Consider the following 21,845-nt stretch of genomic DNA (forward strand, 5'->3'; position numbering starts at 1 on the left):
GCCTTAGAAGAGGACAGTATAGTATAGGAACAATGTAATTAGTAATAGATTTTCTAATCTTCTGCTCTGTGTAGTTCTTATTGAGAATGTGCCTGTGTGTAGTGTTAAAATTCAACATCTTGTTGCTAGTTTTCTATCCATTTTCTATCCATTTCATAATCATTTGTTTTCTGAACACTGAGTCAGAAAAATGCACTTTCCAGTTCCCCTGTGGTTATAAACCAGTGATGAACTGAGGAAGAATTGCCATTAGGTGGCACCCTACCACTGCCAAGTTCAGTACTTTTGCAGTGTGGGCCTCATGGGCACTGGGAATAGGCAGTACCAATTCTTTCCTTATTCGAAACAGATATGAATGCAACTTTGAATCACACCTGTTTTTAGTATGTTACATTTATGTAAAAAAGAGAAAGCTAAAACTGATATTTAATGTGTTTCTCTTGACTTAAAAATAGAGTATTAGAATGCAGAAACAAGTATCTACTGGATTTTTTTTATAAGGCATAGGAAAAAAAATTATATGTTTCCTTTTTCTGATATATTTGAGAGCGGCTTTTGTACTGTAGTATGGAAAAAATAAATAGTGAGTACTTCTATGCTGAGAAAAAAATGTCCCTGTTAAAAAAAAAAAAAACTACCAAAATGGTCCAACACACTAGAGCTTACAGTAGTGAGACTTCAGTGTTTTAAATTATTCTTGTAGAATACTGTATATATTTGTAAGGACTTGATACATTTTGCAAAGAAAAGCAAATAACATTCAGAATCAAACTAAGGGGAAACCACTTTTGCAGACTGGAAGTTGAGTCACAGTTTTAGGAAAATCAAAATACTACTGCACTCGGCATGAAATTTTGTTGTGTACTGTATATGGGTTTGATGCAAACACAGCAGAATACAGTATAGTAATATATCGAGAGTAGCTTCTTTGTCCTCCTGAAATTTACTTCTTTCACACCTCTTTCTGCCACTAATCTCTGTTCTGAGCTGAAAAGGACAACATGTTAAAAAACAAACAAACAAACAAACAAATCCATAAAAGACAACCATATGAAACTAAACAAATTGTATCATCTGCTTTCCTTAGCAAATAATATCCTTTTCTTGGCTTTGTTCCATTCCCATTCTTCATTCTTGTTCTCATAATGGTCTAGTGTCATTATTCTTTGATATAAATTTCAAGTTTTTCAGGGCTGGGAGAGAGTCTACTATTATTATTTGTTATTTATATTTCAGTAGTGCTAGGCACTGTACAGACACGTAGTAAAAAGATGGCCCCTGCCCTATGTGTGTGTAAAGCTCATACACACTGTGATATTTGATCTATACATTCATATGTAATATACAAGGTGATATTCATAGACAATTGGAAGCTTCATTGGGCGAAATAATCTCTTCCCCTCCCAGAACTGCTGTACAGTTTTACGAACATTGTATAGCTTCACTTCACTTGTGGGTGCAACAGCCCCTTATCTACTGGGGTCGAGGGGGGAGAGGAGAGAGAGAGAGACCCCCAAGGGTAAAGTGTTTGGGAGTCTTCTGGATGAAAGTTCCACATATGTGTAAGGCATTACTAGTTATTGATGGGGATAACTCTCCAAATCTGATATAGACCAATTTAAATCAGGAGTAACTTCATTGACTTTATTGGAGTTTTACTTGTGTAAATGAGACGAGAAGTAGATCTTATCTGTTTTGTTAGTTTGTTTTTTATTTGGGCATCTCTATAAGATCACTGCTGTCTGTCATTTCCATTACAAATCCTTATTTTTTCTAATTAGTGCAGAATTTTACTTTGCATAACAAAATTATTTTACTTCTGTTTAGTCATTAACAATTTCATATTTGTATAAACCTAGGAATCATTGATTTAACAGTAAATACATTTGATTTTGCTCCTTTTATTTAGGTTTTTTAAGACAGTGTTAATTGACTTACCATAGTCCTTACGGATTCTTGAAATATGCACACCCGAGGAAAGATTTCTATCCCATTTACACTGATGCCTTTATATTGTTATTTTTATTGATATTCTATGAGCACCTCCATTGTGCTATACACTGTCAACACACAGGAAGACATAGTACTTATCCTGAAGAGTTTAGTGTATGAAGACAATTGACGTACTAAGAGCTGGAGAGAGGATTACAATCGAATTATATACATTTTTTATAAAAATTATAAATATACACCTCAACTATACCTGATTATCCCTCAGCCTAGCCATTACTAGTTAGCCAGTTTTTATAGAGTCACAGGTGAAATGGTTCTTGAAGAGAAGATGGAGGGGTTACAGAGAAATTCAGGAAGGTCATTTAATTTGTAATGGATACCATTACCCTGGGCTTATACCTGTGTAACTGTCTTATCTGTCTATTTTAGGGATTTGTACTGCTGCCCATCACCACAATATCTGAGCACCTTCCATGGAAATTTGATCACTAATCGTGAAGTCCCTAGTGGACTGCATAGAATCTCTGGCTCTTTTCCCTTGTAACTGACATCAGAATCTGGGCTGTTGTTCACAAAAGGAATGAATTGTGCTTTATGGGATGGAATACACTAACAAAATTTCATTTGGGGGAGGAGAGCCTCTTAATTTCTCTGTTTTTCACAGATGACTACATACAGTATTGAATTGAGAAGCATAATATTCTGCCTTTTAATTTTTGCTAAATTTGAGATTATGAATGTGTCATGGCTCATAGATAAATCCTATATAATCCATAATGATTTAGAATTTAAATAGTGCTGTACCAGAGTTTCAGTTTCTTACTCGGTTTTGACTAAGGATTTTATAACATGTCTAAGTTTAAATCAAACTGTTTTATTCTCAAGGGGGAACTGAAACTCACTCTTAGCTTTAGCTCAGGAATGCTAGCAATGATGGTATTTGGAATGGCTATACATAAATAATGTTTTCTATCATTGCAATATGTAGTCTAATTGATAAATTGCTTTCCTCACAATGATGCACATCTTTATGTAATTTATTTTAAAGATTGGTCCTAATAGGGGAAGGTATATTTAGGAAACAAAGGCTATACATGCACTATAAACCCCTCACCTAAATATGTTGGCAGTTTGGCTACCAGAGTAAGTCAATGAGTTGAAATTAAAACATTAAATGCCATGATATATTGTATCTAGCTAAAAGACCTGTGTATTTAAAGATTGCTAAACTAGTATTAAGTCTTTCAGAGCTGTAAATTCTGGGAAAATTTGTTTCTCCAAATATAGAAAACAGAGAAATCCAAGTCTCAGAGGAAATATTAATGCCCCACTTAAGCAGTGTTAGCCTTTCATAAGCAGCAAATCTCATTCCTCTCTGGGGAGTCCCTCCTGGAACGTAAGATAACCTACACTTACCCTTGCTTTATTCAGAGTCCGTAAAACTCTACTGCTGCAGCTGACAGCAGAATATTTAAATGATATGAACAGTGTAAATGCCTCGTGTTCATTTAAATAACTGAAAAATTCAATCACTTGAATGCCAATGATTATTCCTATTGGAGTTTACATTTTTAAAAAGATGGCATCTGAATCCCCATGAGAGCATTAAATTGCTATCTAATTAGCAGTTCTAAATTACATATATTTAAAAGATAATTAAAGGTTTGCAGGCTGTTCGAATAACTGGTTGTACATATAAATGAATCACTGGAAATTTGTTAGTAATATGCAAAGGATTCTTTTATTCTTTGCTTTCAGCTTTGAAGTTAGGTAAAACGAAGCTTGTGGGTTTAAGTCTGGTAGTGTTAAGATAAAGGCAGATGTTTTTAATTATTTCAACTGAAACCCAAAATAATTATAAGCAGCTGTCAATTTTATATAATCCCAAATAAGGTCCTGAGAATACAAATAAAATTGTAAACCTAGGGGTTTTTTTCAGTGAAATGAATCAAATACATGTCACTTTAATAATCAACTCTGATCCAGCTGATATGATCTAAAACAATGTACTGTTCACCCAGTCTCGGTAGGCATGTGACATAAAGCTGTGTTCTGTTTCTTTGGTTCCACTTTCCCCTGTACTATTTTCGTATTTTCCATGTCATCAGTTTAGACATTTTCTGTACTATTTGTAAAACACACACATATATATGTCTTTGAGTTGGCAGAATCCTTGAACATAGGTATGGCATAAAAATGATTTTTCTTGCATTACTTAGACAGAGGAATCTTACTGTATAGGACACATCTATTTGCCCTTACTATTTTCTTGCTTGAAAAATGAAAGTTGTACATTTCCTGCTCTTCTCTCCCCCGCCCCATTCTCTCCACACACATGCACCATTTTAAGTAACATGGCTACCCTTGTCAGCTTTTGCAATATGGCTGGAAATGTTACAGTATGGCAGTTTCTCACTGCCAGCTGGCATGAATGATCAGTCAGAAATAACTGGTCTTCATTGCCAACCATAACCTAAGAACTTCTGGATTAACATCTTAAATAATAGACTTTATGTGTGTGTCTTTCTTTTGAAAGGGAAGTTCTTTTTCGTTTGTCAGAAAATAAAGAAGTCACATTCTTTTAATCTTAATCCTAGGAGTTTCCTTTTCAAGCACCTTTTATGACTGAACATCTCCAAGTGCTCTACAAATCCAGGTCCAGCAGAGCTCAATAAAAGATATTTCAAAGTCACAAAATAAATGCAGGACACAAGGCACAAGTACTGCAAGAGACAAATCAGGATCATATAGCTAGGAGAAAATGCAAATGAAATAAATGGCTTAAAAGCCAGATAGCAGAGATTTAAATGGAGAAGGGATGCAGCGTCACACTCACATCCCTAGGTGTAGTGTTTCAGGGCTGTGAAGTGCATATTAACAGAATGCTCAGTGTGACCAGATGTCCCGATTTTATAGGGTGACCAGATGTCCCGATTTTATAGGGACAGTTCTGATATATGGGGCTTTTTCTTATATAGGCTCCCATTACCCCCCGCCTTCTGTCCCGATTTTTCGCACTTGCTCTCCGGTTACCCTAGCTCAGTCCTCTTGCATGATTTAATGTAAATGGGTGGAACAGGAAGGTATTTTTTCCAGACTTAAGGGTATGAAATCCCTCTTCAAACAATCCCTTCTACCTTCTTCTCATTGTTAATAATCCTCATACTCACCTTTTCCGAAACTGTTTTCTCTGGGCTTGTCTTGTGTTTGTCCTGTCTTATGTAGACTGTAGGCACTTCAGGGTAGAAGAATTATCTCATCTGTGACCCAAATGCTGAGAGCCCTACATTGTGGCTTTTCCCTCAGCCTATACTTGGAAGAACTACCATTGAAGTTTGCCATTAGATGGAGAGAAGAGGGACTCAAGGGGTCTCCACTTACTTTTATGGCACAATGCAAGAGCCTGCCACAGTGCCTCCATTTGGGGAAGTGAAGGAACTAGTCTCCCATTGCAGGAGCATATCACTCAAAGGGATCAAGGAGGAGAGAGGCTGTGTGCCACGACCATGTGCACAAGCCCACAGAGCAGGCAGGCCACATTTGAGGGAGTAGTGGCTGGAACAGTCTGTGCTGTTTTAAAGGTTGGTGCCTCCTGGGCAAGCTCTCTGCACACCAAGCAATAACTCCCTACTTGGGTCAGTGACTGAGTAAAGTCCTCAGCTCCTAGCCCTCTGTTTGTTAAGCATCATGGAAAATTTCAGTGCTATATGAGTTCCCAGTACAACAGTGAGGGTCTTTCCATTGAGTGTAATAGGAATTGCATAAGACCATAAATTATTTTTAATGGTTATGTCCAGAACCTTAGAGAACTGACAACAATAACCCAGCTCTCCAGAGAACTACTACAGTATGTCTGTAATGTCAGAGATTCCTAGTAACTTAAAAACCCGTATGGAAAAGTCTTACATAAGATAGAAAATAATTTTTTTTAAAAAAAAAAGCTTATACAATAGTTTAGAATGATATATGATGGCTCAATATAACTGCATATTTATATGTCTATAAAATCTCATTGTTTGGTAACTTCTATAGGATCCCAGGTCATTAAAGCATTTATACACATACTTAAGCATATTTATTCTTCAAATATTCATCAAACCATTTAGGCACAAGCTTAACTTTAAGTTCAGACTAAAGTCCCATTGAGTTCAATGGGACTTAAATATATGCCTAGTGTTAAGCATGTGCCTAAATGCTTTGGAGAACAAAGATGGACTTTTGAATCAGATCATTGATGCTTAGCGTAGTTCCCATAAATCCCTATCAAATTTCTATAGAAATATAATGATTTCATATTAAATTCTATAGTGTTTGTCCATAAGGGTGTGAACACAACAGACCTATGATACATTTTTAAATTTGAAATTTTCTTTCTTTTCCTGATTGTTTACCTTTCATGCCTGAATACTTTGGCCAGCGAGAAATTATTTCTGCCACTCTAGTCTTTGGAATTAGGTCACAAAATATATTATTTGCTACAGTACTTTTCCATTGGGGATTCAGGCAACAGTTCCCTGCAATATACTGGCACATCACAGGGTACTGTTTCAGTAGTTTACTCTCCTCCACTACTAGCCATTATCCTGATGAAGCATGTATCTACTAAGTTCCCATCATCTTAGACCAGAAATTTTCAGTTGTTAAGACACCACTCCCTCCCTCTTAAATCAGATTGCTACACTGGCTTTATAATCACATGGCAAGTCATGTTAAATGCAGATGTTTCCTAACCCATAGGGGAACTTCTCAGGAAAAAAAAATCAAAGCATAGAGCTTAATAAGGGCACATATAAATAGTTTTATACTTGGCAGCAAAAAAAGTGACTTACAAATCTTCAAGCAGAACACCTCTAACATTGTTCATGAATCATCAAGTATTAAAACAGTTTGGCCAAACCTCAAATAAAAGACACTGATTAAGATAAAGGTCATTATAGTTACCAAAGGAAGTGGTTACCTATTTTATTCAAAAATATGAGCTCTTGTGAGAGAGGTTTTTAATTTAAAAGGTGATTAAGAAGTCCAGTGTACTATTCAAAATGGTTTTTTAAAAAATTGCAGCATATATCCTTCATTTTGCAGGTGTTAATTCATTAAATAACATCACCACACGTTTTTGTGGTTGCCGAAAACTGGATTAACAGTGCCCAGTTTAAATCTAGCTCTTTCTTGCATGCTCTGAAATGAAGCTAATTTGGTAGAATTCCTAGTTTCCATCTTTTCTAGTATGTATTTTACTAATTTGTTTCAGTGTATTACAGTATGAATAACCTTGCAAATGGGTTTGGCTCCAGACTTCAATGGGTATTTTATATTTTAATAGAGAGTGCCAGACACAAAAGTAAAGACAGGTTACATTTAGTAGAAAAAGAAAATATATGGATGAATTACATTTTGTAAAGAGATATTTAAAGAGGTGAATTGACCCCAAGCCTTGCTTCAGTATGTAAAAACTACTCTTAGGGAGATGTTAAATACTAAAAGTAGAAGGGAACTAGAACAGAGTAGATAGTTTGTGAAGTTCTAAATATATCGAAGAGTAGTATTATTAACTACTCTATAATCTATCTATCCATCTTGCTGTATTAGGCCCCAATCCTGCAAATACTTACACAGATATGTAACCTTGCTCATACGATAGTGTCTTTGCAACTAGTCAAATATGCAAAGTTATATACTTGCACAAGTGTTTGTTGGATTGAGCACTTCAGGTCATATGCTGGCCCTATGGAAGTCAATAAAAGTTTGTGTTTTGTCTAGCACAGTAATTATAGTAGTATCTAAGGGTTTACAATATCTGCATGGCAAGGAGAAATGTGTGAGTAACTTGGTTTTTTGGTGGCCATATCAAAGAGTATATAAAAGCAATTCATTTCAGTTTGACCTAACACAAAACTTTTTTAATTTTTTCGTGAACTGAAAATGGTGAAAAAAATCCATTTTGAGTCAGATTAAATATTTTATTATCATTTATTCATTTCATTTTCAAGTTTTTACCTTTTTTAATATTTTAATACAATTGAAGTAAAATTCAAAAGTCATTTTGAATCCAAAAGTAAAAATGTTCCCTGTTCAAATTTCAGAATTCTAGGGTTCTTTTTGCAACTGAAAGAATTCAGTGAATTCTACAAAAATCAGCAAAATGCTTTAGTGGACCTAAATCTTCATTTTTTTATTGAAAAAAAATTAGTCAAAAAAATTCCGCCCAGCTCTTATCTTGCGTTCCCTGCTGCTGAGGGAGGTTTCTGCTCTTCTTCCTTGCATGGCTATAGGAAACTTTGTTTGAGATATACACTTTTGTTTCTACTTGTAAGTTTTGAATTTTTGAACACTTGTCTTCTGGTTGTTAACAAATCCCACTGTGGTTTGGTTCACTGTATAGCTCATACTTTGGATATGTGTGATCTCTGGACTCTTTTTCCATCTCTCTTTGATTGCATGTTACTTAAATGAAACATATGAAAACCATAGGGTTAATATGAAAAAGAAAACCTCCATTAACAATATAATATAGTTGGGTTGCCTTATATTTGACAGTGCAGTTCTGTCTTCAGACACATGAGCACATGTCTTCAGTAACAGTTCTCACATGTGTGTGAGAACAGAATATACCCCAGAAAGTCTTAAATGTATGTAAGGGCTTTTCTACAGCAGGCTTTAGTCCACATCAGAGGGTGTGAATTTTAATCTGCCTTACAGTGTTATGCATTAACTGACCCATGTGGACTCTGCTGGTGCACCCTAAAAGTTCCGTAGTTCTCCTTACCGTAGTACTGTTGGAAAGAGGACTATATTAAACACACACTAGGGAACTTTTATTGTGCACCAGCAGCGTCCATACAGGCCAGTTAGCACATGACACATTTGTGCTGACTAAAATTTACACCCGTCTGGTGCAGACTAAGGCATGGGGCAGACAAGTTCTAAATAAAGATATAACGATATATTGACAGTCGTTCAGAAGTCATTCCATGTTTGGTAAACCCAAATTATCCCACCTCATGTCTAACTATGTAGTATTTGGCAGCATTCAGTATCTAAAAGTCTGTCTGCACACAATTTTTTGTCCGAATTTAACTAAATTCGTTGAAAAAAATGATAATGATTTGAGTAAAGTTGTGCAACCTCATAATGTGGACACAGTTATAGCAGTATAAAGATATTTTTATATCATTATAGCGTGTTTTGAAATACCTTTATATTGGTATAACTGCATCCGCACTAGAGGATTGCAAACTGAGTGTAAAACTGTGCAAAAACTAAGCCCTCACCTTGTGAAGTGACCTTAGACTAAAGCTTTCCACAGAGGACCTGGCAAGTGTTTGTCTTACTCAAAAAGAGTAATGAGAACTGATTCAGGAAGTAATCAGATGTGGCCTCTCAAAAGTACTGCCCATGGGAATGACTGGAGGAGCCAAATCACTGTGAGCAGAAGTAAGAAGGCAGAGCAGCATTGTGATCTACTACTGCGCAGTGTTTACAACTCCACCCCTCCCCCAACATCTCAGTTGTAAATACAGTCTGACAACTGATCCCCTGAAAGAAATATGCAGTGTCCCCAGAAGGAATTACTTCTCTGACATCTCTATTTTTTAAATGATTCTGAGACTACAAAAAAGACCATGAGTTCAATATCCAGTTCCTTTAATTTAGAATAAAATGCATAAGACTAGAAGTTTGTTTTAATCTTGAAGAAGGAAGTCATTTCCCCTGAAGGTTAGGCTTAGTGCAAGTTCAAGTGTGTGTTCACCACAAAAGATGACTGAAAGTTCCTGCCTCTGCAGTCTGTGTGGTGGAGGGGCTATCATTCCAAGCCTGCAAAGTTACAGACTTGATTCCAGAACTGCCCAAGACCTCCATGTTTCTCTGACCACTCTTGGTAGAAAGATTTGTGTTTTTTTCCTTTTAGCCATTATAAAAAGTAAAAGGCCTCGAAAACGAGTCTTCAACATTTTAAAGCACATAAACATTGTCAGCAAAATGTACGTGTGTTCAAATATGTTCCCATCAATTCACTTATAACCATATGGATTAATTTATCCACTTAGAGAGCTGAGAATCACACACCCTCTTGCTCCATACCTCAAGATGTTTGTTCTTAAACTAGTGAGGTCGCAGATTTCTGATGTTCAGCAGAGGGCAGAATTTCCTATATTATAAACACCCCATTTGTCATTAAAGATGTTTACTTAAAATGTGAGATTTACAGAATAACAATGGCTGTGGTGATAAAAACTATAACTTGCCATTATTAGTATATTAATTTCTTTTTCCTATTAAATCATAGATAAAATGTAATATCAGCAAATATTAACACCAAGCTTCCCGAGACTCACAGCTTATCTTGTTTAAAGGGAAATGTGTAAACATTTTGTTGATAAGATTGTAGGAAATATAACTTCCTGCCTGATTGAAAGCTAGTTTGGGACACTTAGTATAAACTTTGAGATCAGGGCTTCTTAAGTTTCCATATGGTTAGTAATGTGTGGAAGGTATCATTGCCGAGTTGATTATAAAATGTGGCAAAGAGAATAAACTAATATTAGGAGTATTACTTTCCCCACCTTTCTAACAGGGGTCTGACATTAGAGTCATATGCAGAAAGGAGAATTCTGCCTGAAGGAAAGATTTGCATTGCAGCATAGGAGTCCTGTGTATAAGCATATAATATGCAGGTTTTTCAGTTCACAGAAAATGTTTGAGCATCATTGTGCTTCACTTTATATTAATTAAACCACATACTGAAAGTGTACATTGCATCTAACCAGTATCCATCCAGCAACTCTTAAAATCATCTGACACTGGATCTTTGTGCAAGTAAAACATAACATGCCTAATGTTTTAATTTTTAAAATGTTATTTTGAATGCTAGTATGAAGAAGGAAAAAAGCGAAGAAAACCTAACTACAGCAGTGTTGATCTTTCTGAGGTTGAGTGGGAAGACAGAGATGATGTGGTAAGTGATTTGTTGTATCCCACTACTGTACTCGGTAACTGTTCAAGTAGTCAGCAAAGAGGTCACCTAACTGCTCCAGAGACAGTAGTCCCTTTTTACCTAATTAAGAATTTTATTTACTGTCCTATTTTGTATTGATTCTTTCTTTATTTCATGTATACATGTTTCTGTCTCTCTGTGTGTGTATCATCTGTAAAGTTCATCACCTAATTTTCATATTCCATGCATCCCATTGTGATGGTCACCAGGGATCAGTACCTCTGTTCAGGTCTGGCTCACCTATGAGATCAAACTGAGAAATCTGGACCAGATTTTGACTGCTCTGCCTCTCTGGAGGAGCTCTCTTGGCTCATGCTGACCGTAGAAATAAAAAGAACAAACTAAACTAAATTAAAAAACAAACAAAAACAGATGCTGGGGTCTGTTTAGATCACAGAAGCTAGAATGGAGCCCCTATCAATGATTTACACCTAACACCTCATTTCAGGTTTGAAGAACATCATACAAATCAATGTCTTCTATCCTCACCAGTGCCATGCACAAGATCCCTCCACCTATTACCCATATTTCTCTATCCACTCTGTAGTTTACCCTCTGTCCCATTCCTGGTTACCTTGCAGGCATAGTATTTTTTGCAGTACTGTATCAAAAGCTTTCCTTATGTGTGTGTCCATGGCTTAACCTTTGCCTGGTCCTTCTGTTACTTCCTCAATAAATCTGATTTGTTAGGCATGATTCATTTTGTGTGAATCCATGCTGACTGTCCTTGATTAAATCGTAACTTTCCAGGTGCTCTCCTTTCTGTCCCTGTTCCTTAGTTTTTCCCATAACTTCACCACTGCCAGAGTCATGCCTGCATGTCTGTGTTTTCATAGATCTTTCCTAGATTCCTTCTCAAATATCAGTAGCTTCTCTTGAGTCCCTCATACTACTTCTGTTTCAGAGAGGTTTTGAATGCACACACTGAAGGTTCCCATATTTACTTTGTCATGTCCTTCTGAAATCTGGGGTGATTCACATACATCTTCCCCAGGAGTTTTGTCAGACTTCCCATGTACTAATTTCTCGATCCCTTTTCCGACATAAGTCTATATTTTCTTTTCTCAGTTGCAAAATATATATCAGTTTCTGCCACTGCCCATTCCCTCCTTTTGTGAATAATGAAACATTTGTTTTTTAGCAATATCTTTCTTTCCTGTTGATAGATTGTCCTCATTGTCTCTCAGGAGGCCATACTGTCTCCATATTTGAGTTTTTGTGCTGACTTTACATGAAACCTTTCTTATTTTTTATGTCACCTAGTGCATTTTTCTTTGCCTTCAGTGTGTAAAATTTCCTCTTCATGTTTTCATATTCTCTAAATGTCCTTCTGTAATCTCTGAAATCCTTCATGTTTTCTACATTGTCTTTTTCTTATCCTTGATTACATATCACTCTACCTAATTTATCTATGATTAACTGATGTTTTTAAAAATATATTCCCAATGTACAGGTTTTATTAGTAGATTGAACATGCTTCCTTTTAGGCATTCATGACTCTCTCTTGTTTTTCCTATTTACCTTCTTTTATCCTGTTTTGATTCCACCCAGTATTTCCTGTATAATTCTATAATTTCTTCTAGTTGGTTTATACAGTTTTATTTCCTCATTTGCGCTTTCACTTTAGTTGCAATAAATTCCACACAACTCTAATTAGTGGTTTCAGGTTTTTTTGTTGAACACAAACTGATTTTGGTTCAAAAAGGTTTCAATCGATGGAGCTCTGCTTGGATTCGCGTTTTGTCTGAATATACAACAAAGCCACCAAAGCTCTTGATAAAATTGGCAGATGTACATCTCTGTGCACTGCCTGTGGATTCAATTTTGGGCAGTTCTGCAAGACCCAGAAGACTTACCATGTGACCAACAGTCACCAAAGTTTCCTTACGAAACCAAACCAAAGTCTGTTTTGTGTCTATCCAGAGACAGCAAAGAGTTTTATTTCAATTTTTGATGAAAGGTCCATGAGGCCCAAAAAAGGTTTGGACTAAACTCTGTTAGTTTTAGTTTCTAATGTTCAAATCTTGAAACAAGCAAAGTTTCCCATGGTTTCAGGTTTCAAAAAAAACCTAGTAGTTTTCTAATAGACTAAATTGAGCAAAAAGCTTGTGGACTGGGTCCAGGTCGGCTCCCAACATGTAAAAGTGAAAACTAGATAAAAATCAAGAAGATTTAGTTTTGAGGGATACAGAATATGTGACCGGAAATATATGGGCTTAGTACTGTAGCTTTGGACCACTAGTAACCACAGTCTTGGATACTCGCACACAATATATACACATCATAGTAACTCCCTTACAGGGGTCAAATCTAGCAGGTTCCAGAATCATTACAATTCATTATCACATACTTAAGTAAACAAATCCTCCTTCAAAAGTAATCTCATCAGTAGATACTTTTTTTTGTACAACAGTGGCCTACAAATCTACTAGTAGATCATTAGTCACCAAATATTTTTTGGAAAAGACATGATGTTAAATGTTGTGGGAAAAGGTAGTAAAACACCAAATGCTGGCCTAATGCTTTGGCAGTGCCACCTGCAACTGGAAATGTTCTTGCAGATGTCTAAATATGAGAAAACACAAAGTGAAAATAATATTTTATAGAGATTTTTGTAACCAAGCTCAGCACTGCTACAATTTTTATTGTGTAATGGGAGAGGAGTGTGTGTGCGTTTAATATAACTATACATACCACATATATAAGAGCTTCAGATACACAGAGGGACAGAAACATCAAGAATAGGGATGGAGGAGGAGCAGTTCAAAATAAGGAAATGCATGATGAAGGGTAAGGTTAGAACCATTCTTAGCAACACAACTAGAGATAAATAGAATTTTAAGGTTTGGAGTGGATTTTCCTGATCAAAGTAATGACCAGTCTAGTGTTGCCAACTTTCTAATTGCATAAAAATGAACACCCTGCCCCTTTTCCGAGGCCCCGCCCCCACTCGCTCCATCCCTCCTCTCTCCGTCGCGCACACTCCCCTACCATCACTCACTTTCAGGCTCCGGCTGAGGGTGCAGGCTCTGGGGTGAGGCCAGAAATGAGAGGTTCAGGGTGTGGAAGAGGTTTCCATGTTGGGGCAGGGGGTTGGGTTGTGGGTGTGGGGTGAGAACTCTGGCTGGGGGTGCAGGCCCTGGGGTGGGGCTAAAGATGAGGGGTTTAGGGTGAAGAAGGGGGCCCTGGGCTGGGGAATGGAGTTGAGATACAGGGCGGGAGGTGAGGCCCCCGGCTGGGGGAACAGGCTCTGGAGTGGGGCCAGGGTTGAGGGGTTTGAGATGCAGGAGAGGGCTCCGGGCTGGGGCAGGGGGTTGGGATGTTGGGGAATGCAGGGTCCTGGTGGTGCTTACCACAGCTTCCAGGAAGTGGCCGCCAGGTCCCTGCAGCCCCTAGGGGCATAGGAGGCCAGGGAGACTCCATGTGCCACCTGGGCGCCACCCCCACAGCTTCTATTGGTCATGGTTTCTGGCCAATGGGAGCTGTGGAGCCAACCCTCAGGGTGGGGTCAGTGCACGGAGCCTCCCTGGCTGCCCATGCATCTAGGGGCTGCAGGAACCTGGAAGCTGCTTCCAAGAGCCGCATGGAGCCAGGGCAGGCAGGGAGTGTGCCTTAGCCCTGGGCCTGCACTGTGCTGCCGACCGGACTTATAACGGTCGAGTTGGCAGTGCCGACCAGAGCAGCCAGGGTCCCTTTTTGACTGAGTGTTTCAGTCAAAAACCAGAAACTTGGCAACCTTAGTCTAAACTCTCTCTTTATTTAACGCTTCTAAGGTCTAAGGAATATCCAGAAAGTTTAGAAATGTGGTGTTGTTTAGTGTTGTTTTTTAAGGAGATTATTTTTGTCACCATCCCCTGGGAGAAAATGTAGCCCCTTCTTGGTATAGTAAGGGTCAGTGAGGCTGCTGGCAGGGGTGGCTCTAGGTATTTTGCTGCCCCAAGCATGGCAGGCAGGCTGCCTTCGGTGGCTTGCCTGCGGGAGGTCCCTGGTCCCGCGGATTCGGCAGCACGCCTGCGGGAGGTCCCCTAAGCCGCGGGACCAGCGGACACTCCGCAGGCATGCTGCCAAATGCAACCTGCCTGCTGCCCTTGTGGCGACCGGCAGAGTGCCCCCCGTGGCTTGCCGCCCCAAGCACGCGCTTGGCGTGGTGGTGCCTGGAGCCGTCCCTGGCTGCTGGATGTTTCATGGGGAATTAGAGCTTTGCAATACAGTTTGCTTACTTGAAGGCAGCATGCTGCTCAGCTGCTGAGAAGGCCTGGGTTTGATGCTCGTTTCTCCCTGTGCCAGACCAAATAGGCGTTGTTTGCTCAAGTTCAAGAAACAATAAAGAATTAGCTTAATCATACAGCTGCTTGTAATCATGTAACATATTACTGGCATATTTTACCCCCACAAAACACTTCTGTTGAAGTTGTGTAAGAGAATTTTTCACTATTTACCACATTGACTTAATGATTTCACAGTTTTCCAAGCACATTAAATGATCTCATACTTTAGCGTTGAGATTGTGTTGGCTGACAGAAATAATAATACCTAGGTCTTATATAGCCTTTTTTTTTTAGTAGATCTCAGAGTTTCACAATATTTAATGTATTTATCTTCCCCAAGCCCCTGTGACATAGGGTTTTTAGATGGGGGAACTGAGACATGGAGAAGTTAAGTGACTTGCTAGTTTCACACAAGATGTGTGTGGTAGAGCAGGTATTTGAACCTTGGTCTCCTAAGTCCTAGGCTAGCACTCTAACCGCTGGACTGTCCTTCATCTCTCAGTAGGTCACGAAAACACATAATAAAGGGCATACTTTGTAATACAAAAATGTATACAGTAGACATAAATTAGGAGCTATCCTGTGGCCTAGTGAGGAGAAGGTAGCAAAGCTGAATTTAGAATTTTGGTAGCCACGAGCAAACAGATTCAGTGGAGGTATGTTTTTCATTAATTCATTTCCCAAGTTACAGGATCTTGAGCTTACTGCCACACTATTAGGAATAGAAATCCTTGCAGTATTTTTTTTTTAATGAAGTTACTTCTTAAAATTCTTTTATTATAATTTGTAGTTGGGCAAAGTGTGTGTGTGTGTCTGTGTATGTTTATATTTTTTGAAAAAAGTTTGAATGATGTTTTGAGTGTCTATCGCCATCTGAGGCAGTACTTGCTTTATATACTCAGAGCAGAGATGACACTGCAGAAGAGTTGAGAAACCAGATTATAAATGCAAGAAATGTACTTTCAGAAAGCAAATAAATAAAGTCAAGTAAAATGCTAAATGTCATATGCAGACTTGATCATAAATGCTACTAGAGTTTTTGAGGCCCTGTTAGTAAATCCATGACTTGCCTGAGGTTTGTGGGAGGAATGGATCCTAGATAACTGCAGGCACCAAAAGGGGGGGGGGGGGAATGAAAAACATGTTAAAGATAAATGGAACAGTTCTTTAAATGTTAGAAAGTAGATTGTTAATTAAGACCAGCTCTCCAAGTCCAAAACCACAAAAGCTAAAATGGGAAAATATTTCCAGAATTGCCTATTATGTATTGTTAAAAAAAATTGACAGTAAAATATGTGCTTTATTTTATGCATGCCTCCAGCTAAAAATTATTCTTTTACACTCACTAACAGGAAAGTAAGACAGTTAACTCAAATCTAGACAGCCTAGAATTTCATTTAAAGAGCGCAAGCATTGCAGTTTTTGATAGGTCAGCCATATTCAACTTCTTTTCATGGAAATATAAACAGATATTTCACTGACAAGCATTGGCAGGCCCTGCTCATTCTAACTCACCAGAAAAGCCTGCATAGCACCTTGATAGGGTCACATTTGCAAATTTTCATTGAAATCTGTCCTCATTGACTGATCTGTCATATGTGGCATGTGGTATTAGAGAAGGAAAGTGATGGACGTTGCTATAACACTAAGTACAGCATTGTTTCCAAATATTGTAAATAGCAATGATTTAAGAGAGAATGAAATGCTCATTTCATAACACACTTCTGCATTTATTTATTTATTTTATTGTCCTTTATAGAACATACTTTAGTGTAAGAACTGGTTTGCCAGATAAAATATTATACTATATCTGAAAATATGGTAGCTCATCTGCAGAGTGAGCATGAATGAATAAGTAATTAGTGAGAATCTGTAATGAGAATTATCTTTATGAAGTATTTAAAACAAATATTGTTATTGCTTGCTAGACAAATATCCACAAACAGAACAAATTTTAATTTAAAATATATCATAAAGATACCTTCCCTAAGTTCTCTCTGCCTGTGCCATTAATTAAAAATACAGCAGAATAAGAAAGTATCAGGAGCTTCTAATCCTAAACCGGTAAATAAACAAATACCACTTCACCTTGAATCATCCCTTAGAATATGTGCCAACTATTTATGCTAAATTATCTGTTCAACCTTGTATTTAGGTGTAACACTGTTGAGTATCTTTCCCAGACCTGAAGAAGAGCTCTGTGTAGCTTGAAAGCTTGTCTCTCACCAACAGAAATTGGTCCAATAAATTATATTACCTCACCCAACTTGTCTCTAATATCCTGGGATTGACGCAGCTAAAACAACACTGCGTACAAATACAGAAAACACACCCAGGCAATACTCACATTACTCTCAAATAGCAGCTCTTATCATATTTCTCCCTTTCCCAAAAACCTGGCTAGATAGCTCTAAAATATTGAACTTAGTGGCCTATTTCAAATAAACAGACAGGGGTAGTAAGTTACAAAGCTAAGGGCTCCTCACAAAGAATGTCTTGCCATTTATTCCTCTCTCACACTGAGGGAGCTCCAGGTCAAGCACCTTGAAACAGTAGATTTGGTGCTTCAGGAAGGCATTCTTTGGCCATTTAGGACTTTACAGGTAAAAATCAATACTTTAAACTCCACACAGAATCTGTGAGGCAGCCAGTGCAGATCACAGAACACTGCTGTTGTGTGTTCCTGGTGAGACATTGCTTACCTAGTGGACTGTCCCATTCTGTACCAGTTTCAGTTTCTGGTTTGATTTAAGGTGTAGCCCAGTGTAGAGCACCAAGTGGAAGTTGAAAGAAAAATGAAATAACTGTAGTTATTACTTTGCCATTGTATGGTTTGTTGACATAGCTGAATCACAGATTATTTCCCTCCTGCCTTATCATAACACCTCTAACAGACACAGTTATTGGAAGTGCAGCAGTAATTTCTGAAAAATTGTGTTCTAACCATATGAACACAAAGAACTGCTGTGACCAAACGAAAATATTTGGGAACTTTGGGATGTGAAAATTACTAAATACACACATGAAGGAAATGACAAAAATGTTTTTCTCATTTCAGCTTCGAAATGCAATGGTGAATCGGAAAACAGGGAAATTTTCTATGGAGGTGAAGAAGACAGTGGACAAAGGGGTACAATGTATAAAATGTTCTTCCTGCTAAATGTAAACTAAATAGATGTTTAAATGATCCTTGAAGATTATTTGGAATAGATATGTTTCACTAAGATTATTTTTCTCTTGCCTTTGATAATCCTGAGCTACTCATGTACCTTTTATGTCATTATTAACCTTATCACCAACTAACCATTTACTCTTTTACAAATTTCTCGTAGCAAACTAATCTTGTTTTCTTTTCTCTGACTTTCTTGTTCTGAATCTAGAAACGGGTATTGGTGATGACAAATGACTACTATTATACAGACATCAGGGGTACTCCTTTCAGGTAGAGCTGACCATAAGAAATGGACATTTCATCAGACTCATTGTACTTGCATTTGTACAAAGCTTGTGAGTTTGTTAAAAGAGCATCAGCAGGAGTTCACAATAAAATATTCTTGGACAATGCTGAAAATAGCAAAGAAAAGAGGCTTTCCAGCATTCCTTTCACCTTTTCCAGGGATGGAAAGTTTGTGCAAGCTCACATAGGCAAACTCACTGTGTTTGTCATGGCTTACATTTCATTAAAAAAATATTCAGTTGAGGTTTACATTGAACAAGAGGTTTTTGCAAGTACTCAGAGAGCTATAAATACTATAATCCATTTAACTAACTACATATTGAGCCCCATTTTGATTTTTTTTCCACAACAAAAATGCAATATAAATGGAGGTAGTATTTCACTTCCAATTTGAGGTTTTTACATTTTGTTTCCCTGAACTATCTTCAGTGTATTTGTCCAACTAAAACTGAATAAGTCAGCCATATTATTTTGGCACGGGTTTTAACAAAAATGGCAAGAAATCGCTAACTGAATGCCCAAAATTGATTTAGAAATAATCTGTTAATAGAAGTATATTTATGGTAGCCTATGTTCAAAGAAGGAAGCTGATAATTGCAGAACTCTGCTGAAATATTCCTGTGAGCCTGGCCACCCTCTTAGCACATATGACTGTCAGAAAGTATCCTGCACTGCAGCTGCATGAGTTCACTAGAAAGTGGGAGGCACTTTTAGGGTCGCCTCCCATGCACCTCATCACTCCTGAGCAACCCAGTGATAGATTTCCTTAAAAACAAACAAACCAATTCCTTAATTTTTGAAATACTTTAAGTGGAGGTAAATAAAGGCAGTGAAAAAAATATATAAACAGGCAAAAAAATGTGAGCAGCAGAAAAATTACATTAAGAATTTCTTCCTGATACCGGTATCATGTTCTGTTATTTCTTTCCTTTCACCATTTCCATTGGCTACCACACTTGGTAAAATTTCTCAATAGCTGAGTCTGATTTGTAAAGAGTTGTCATCTCCATTGTAAGCCTGTGTGGGCAAGTTCAGAATTTGGATGAGGAATGAGCATGCTGGGTGAATAGTTGTGTGCTTAGAGTGGTTCTTTGTTAGTTTGCCAGAGAGTAAATGGTTTGCTGCACCTCTAAGCACACACAAATACAACCAATTGTTGCTGGCGTATCAAACCCCACATGAACTCCATATTCTGTGATTCTATGGCATTCAAAGTAGCTAGATGAACAATAAATATAATAGTGGGGTTTTGGAAACAAACTGTTTTTTAAAATGTGCATAGTACATGAACTGGAATTGTTAGCAAGGCAAAATAGCTCTGTCTCTGCTGTTATTTGTGCCACAGATTTCAAGGTCTGCTTTATTTCTCTGCACAGTTTAGGTGTGGCTCTCTCTAGAGGACATGGCAAATATTTCTTCAGAGGGAACGTAACTATAGAAGAAGGTAAGATACCATCCACCGTCTCGTGATGCTTACACAATAATTTTATTATTGATCTTTAGTGGGCCTAAAGCTTGTGCATCTCTCACATGATTTCTCTGCAGATTCCCTAGCAGGATTAGACCATTTCTGATATTCTTGACATCTAAACATTTTAATATGACATGTAATCAGAATGTGCTTATGAATCTTCTTTTCTGGAAGCCTCGCATGCTGAAGAATCACTCAAAGGCTTGTATTTGCTGTTAATAATCCTTATAGAAGAAACTTCATGCTAATTTCTGAATCAGTATATTGGATACATTTAAAGTAGTATTTTGCTATGCCCAGACTGCAGTGTAGTAAGCCTTATTGCCACCAAATTTAGAATAAGTCTATGTTAATCAACTTAGTACTAGGTGTAGAGCTGAGTGCTTTTGATTTTGATATATTGTTTGCTTTTTATTAGCAAAACTAAAAGAAAAAAAACACTTTCTTCTTTCTGGACCTTTAATTTTTGGTAAATTCATTAGAGAATTAAAATGGTGATCAAAGAGCTTTCCTAGAAGGAGAGGTTGGGTGAGAAGAGGCAGCTGTGGGGGGATGAGGTCTGTGGACTTCCACCTATATGGAATACAGTGTGAGAGGATCTTAGGGAAGGGAAATCAGGAAAATGAAAGGTCAGCAATAATGGAGGAACTTGGTAGGCAGGAGGATCCCCGGGAGCAGGTAGGTGGCTACCAACATATAATGACTGTAACTGTATGCTGGCCATTCACAGTGGAGGAGTCTTGTGCTGGGAGAGTGAGAAGAGAAGTTGTAGTGGTAGCTCCAAATAATCAGCATTGTGTGGAAAAAAAAGGTTAAAAAAGGAGTGCTTGCTGCTTATCCTTAAGGCTTGAGGAAAAACACTGAGAAGATCTGGGTTCAATTCTCAGCTCTCCCCACAGACTTTTTCTGAGACCTGCAGACAAGTCAGTTCATGTTTGTTGATCTTAGTTCCCTACCTCACAGAGTTGTTGTGAAGGTAAGTACATCAATGTTTGTGAGGGACTCAGATACCATATAAGTACCTAGAAAGAAAGGTAGCATGTTCTTTCGTTCTTTCTTTCTTTCTTGTAGTGTGAGCTCTTCAGGCAGTGACTGTTCCTACTTCTCTTTCTAGAAAAATGTCTGATGCTACCATCAACATAATACACAGTAATAATAAAGTATTGCCTGAATGTAGAAAACTTGGACCTTAAGTTGGACCTGCAGAGCATATGTGCTCACATGTAATTGCATTCATAAACCCCACATTTAAGCCCATGATTACTTATGTACTTACATCTTCATAGGTAAAACTCAGAGTCCACATTATGAAAATTTAGCCCATTTGGTTTTATTCCATGGGAATGACATGCCTACATTTACTGATATGAGATTAAGAGTTTTCAAATTCCCAGAGTTCAAATTTATGGTTCTATATAACTAATAATACAGTACTGATTTACAGGCATCTCCATGAATTGTTAATACAATAGACCCCTTCTAGACTGTTCTGAACAGGGGCGGCTCTAGGTATTTTGCCGCCCCAAGCACGGCAGGCAGGCTGCCTTCGGCGGCTTGCCTGCGGGAGATCCCCAGTCCCGTGGATTCGGCGGCACACCTGCTTGGCGTGCTGGTTCCTGGAGCCACCCCTGATTCTGTAAACTCCTGTTTATGTTCATGAGATCATGGCATCCTTTTGTTTAAAAAAAAACTATCATTTCT

General features: G+C 37.8%; 1 protein-coding gene across 7 annotated transcripts in view; it reads left to right on the forward strand.

Moving 5' to 3' along the window:
• CACNA2D3 (calcium voltage-gated channel auxiliary subunit alpha2delta 3) overlaps positions 1 to 21,845 on the forward strand; it is an 828,400-nt gene that overhangs the window by 656,523 nt on the left and 150,032 nt on the right. For all 7 annotated transcript variants that reach the window (XR_004001243.1, XM_030569375.1, XM_030569373.1 and 4 more), the window contains 4 exons: positions 10,826 to 10,909; positions 18,275 to 18,346; positions 18,597 to 18,658; positions 20,050 to 20,117. Coding sequence is in view for 6 of the 7 variants with exons in the window: in XM_030569375.1 (XP_030425235.1) it covers positions 10,826 to 10,909; positions 18,275 to 18,346; positions 18,597 to 18,658; positions 20,050 to 20,117 (286 nt within the window). In the remaining variant the exon portion in view is untranslated. The remainder of the gene's footprint in view (positions 1 to 10,825; positions 10,910 to 18,274; positions 18,347 to 18,596; positions 18,659 to 20,049; positions 20,118 to 21,845) is intronic.

Source organism: Gopherus evgoodei, chromosome 7, assembly GCF_007399415.2.
Source record: "Gopherus evgoodei ecotype Sinaloan lineage chromosome 7, rGopEvg1_v1.p, whole genome shotgun sequence".
In the NCBI taxonomy this organism is placed as follows: Eukaryota; Metazoa; Chordata; order Testudines; family Testudinidae; genus Gopherus; species Gopherus evgoodei.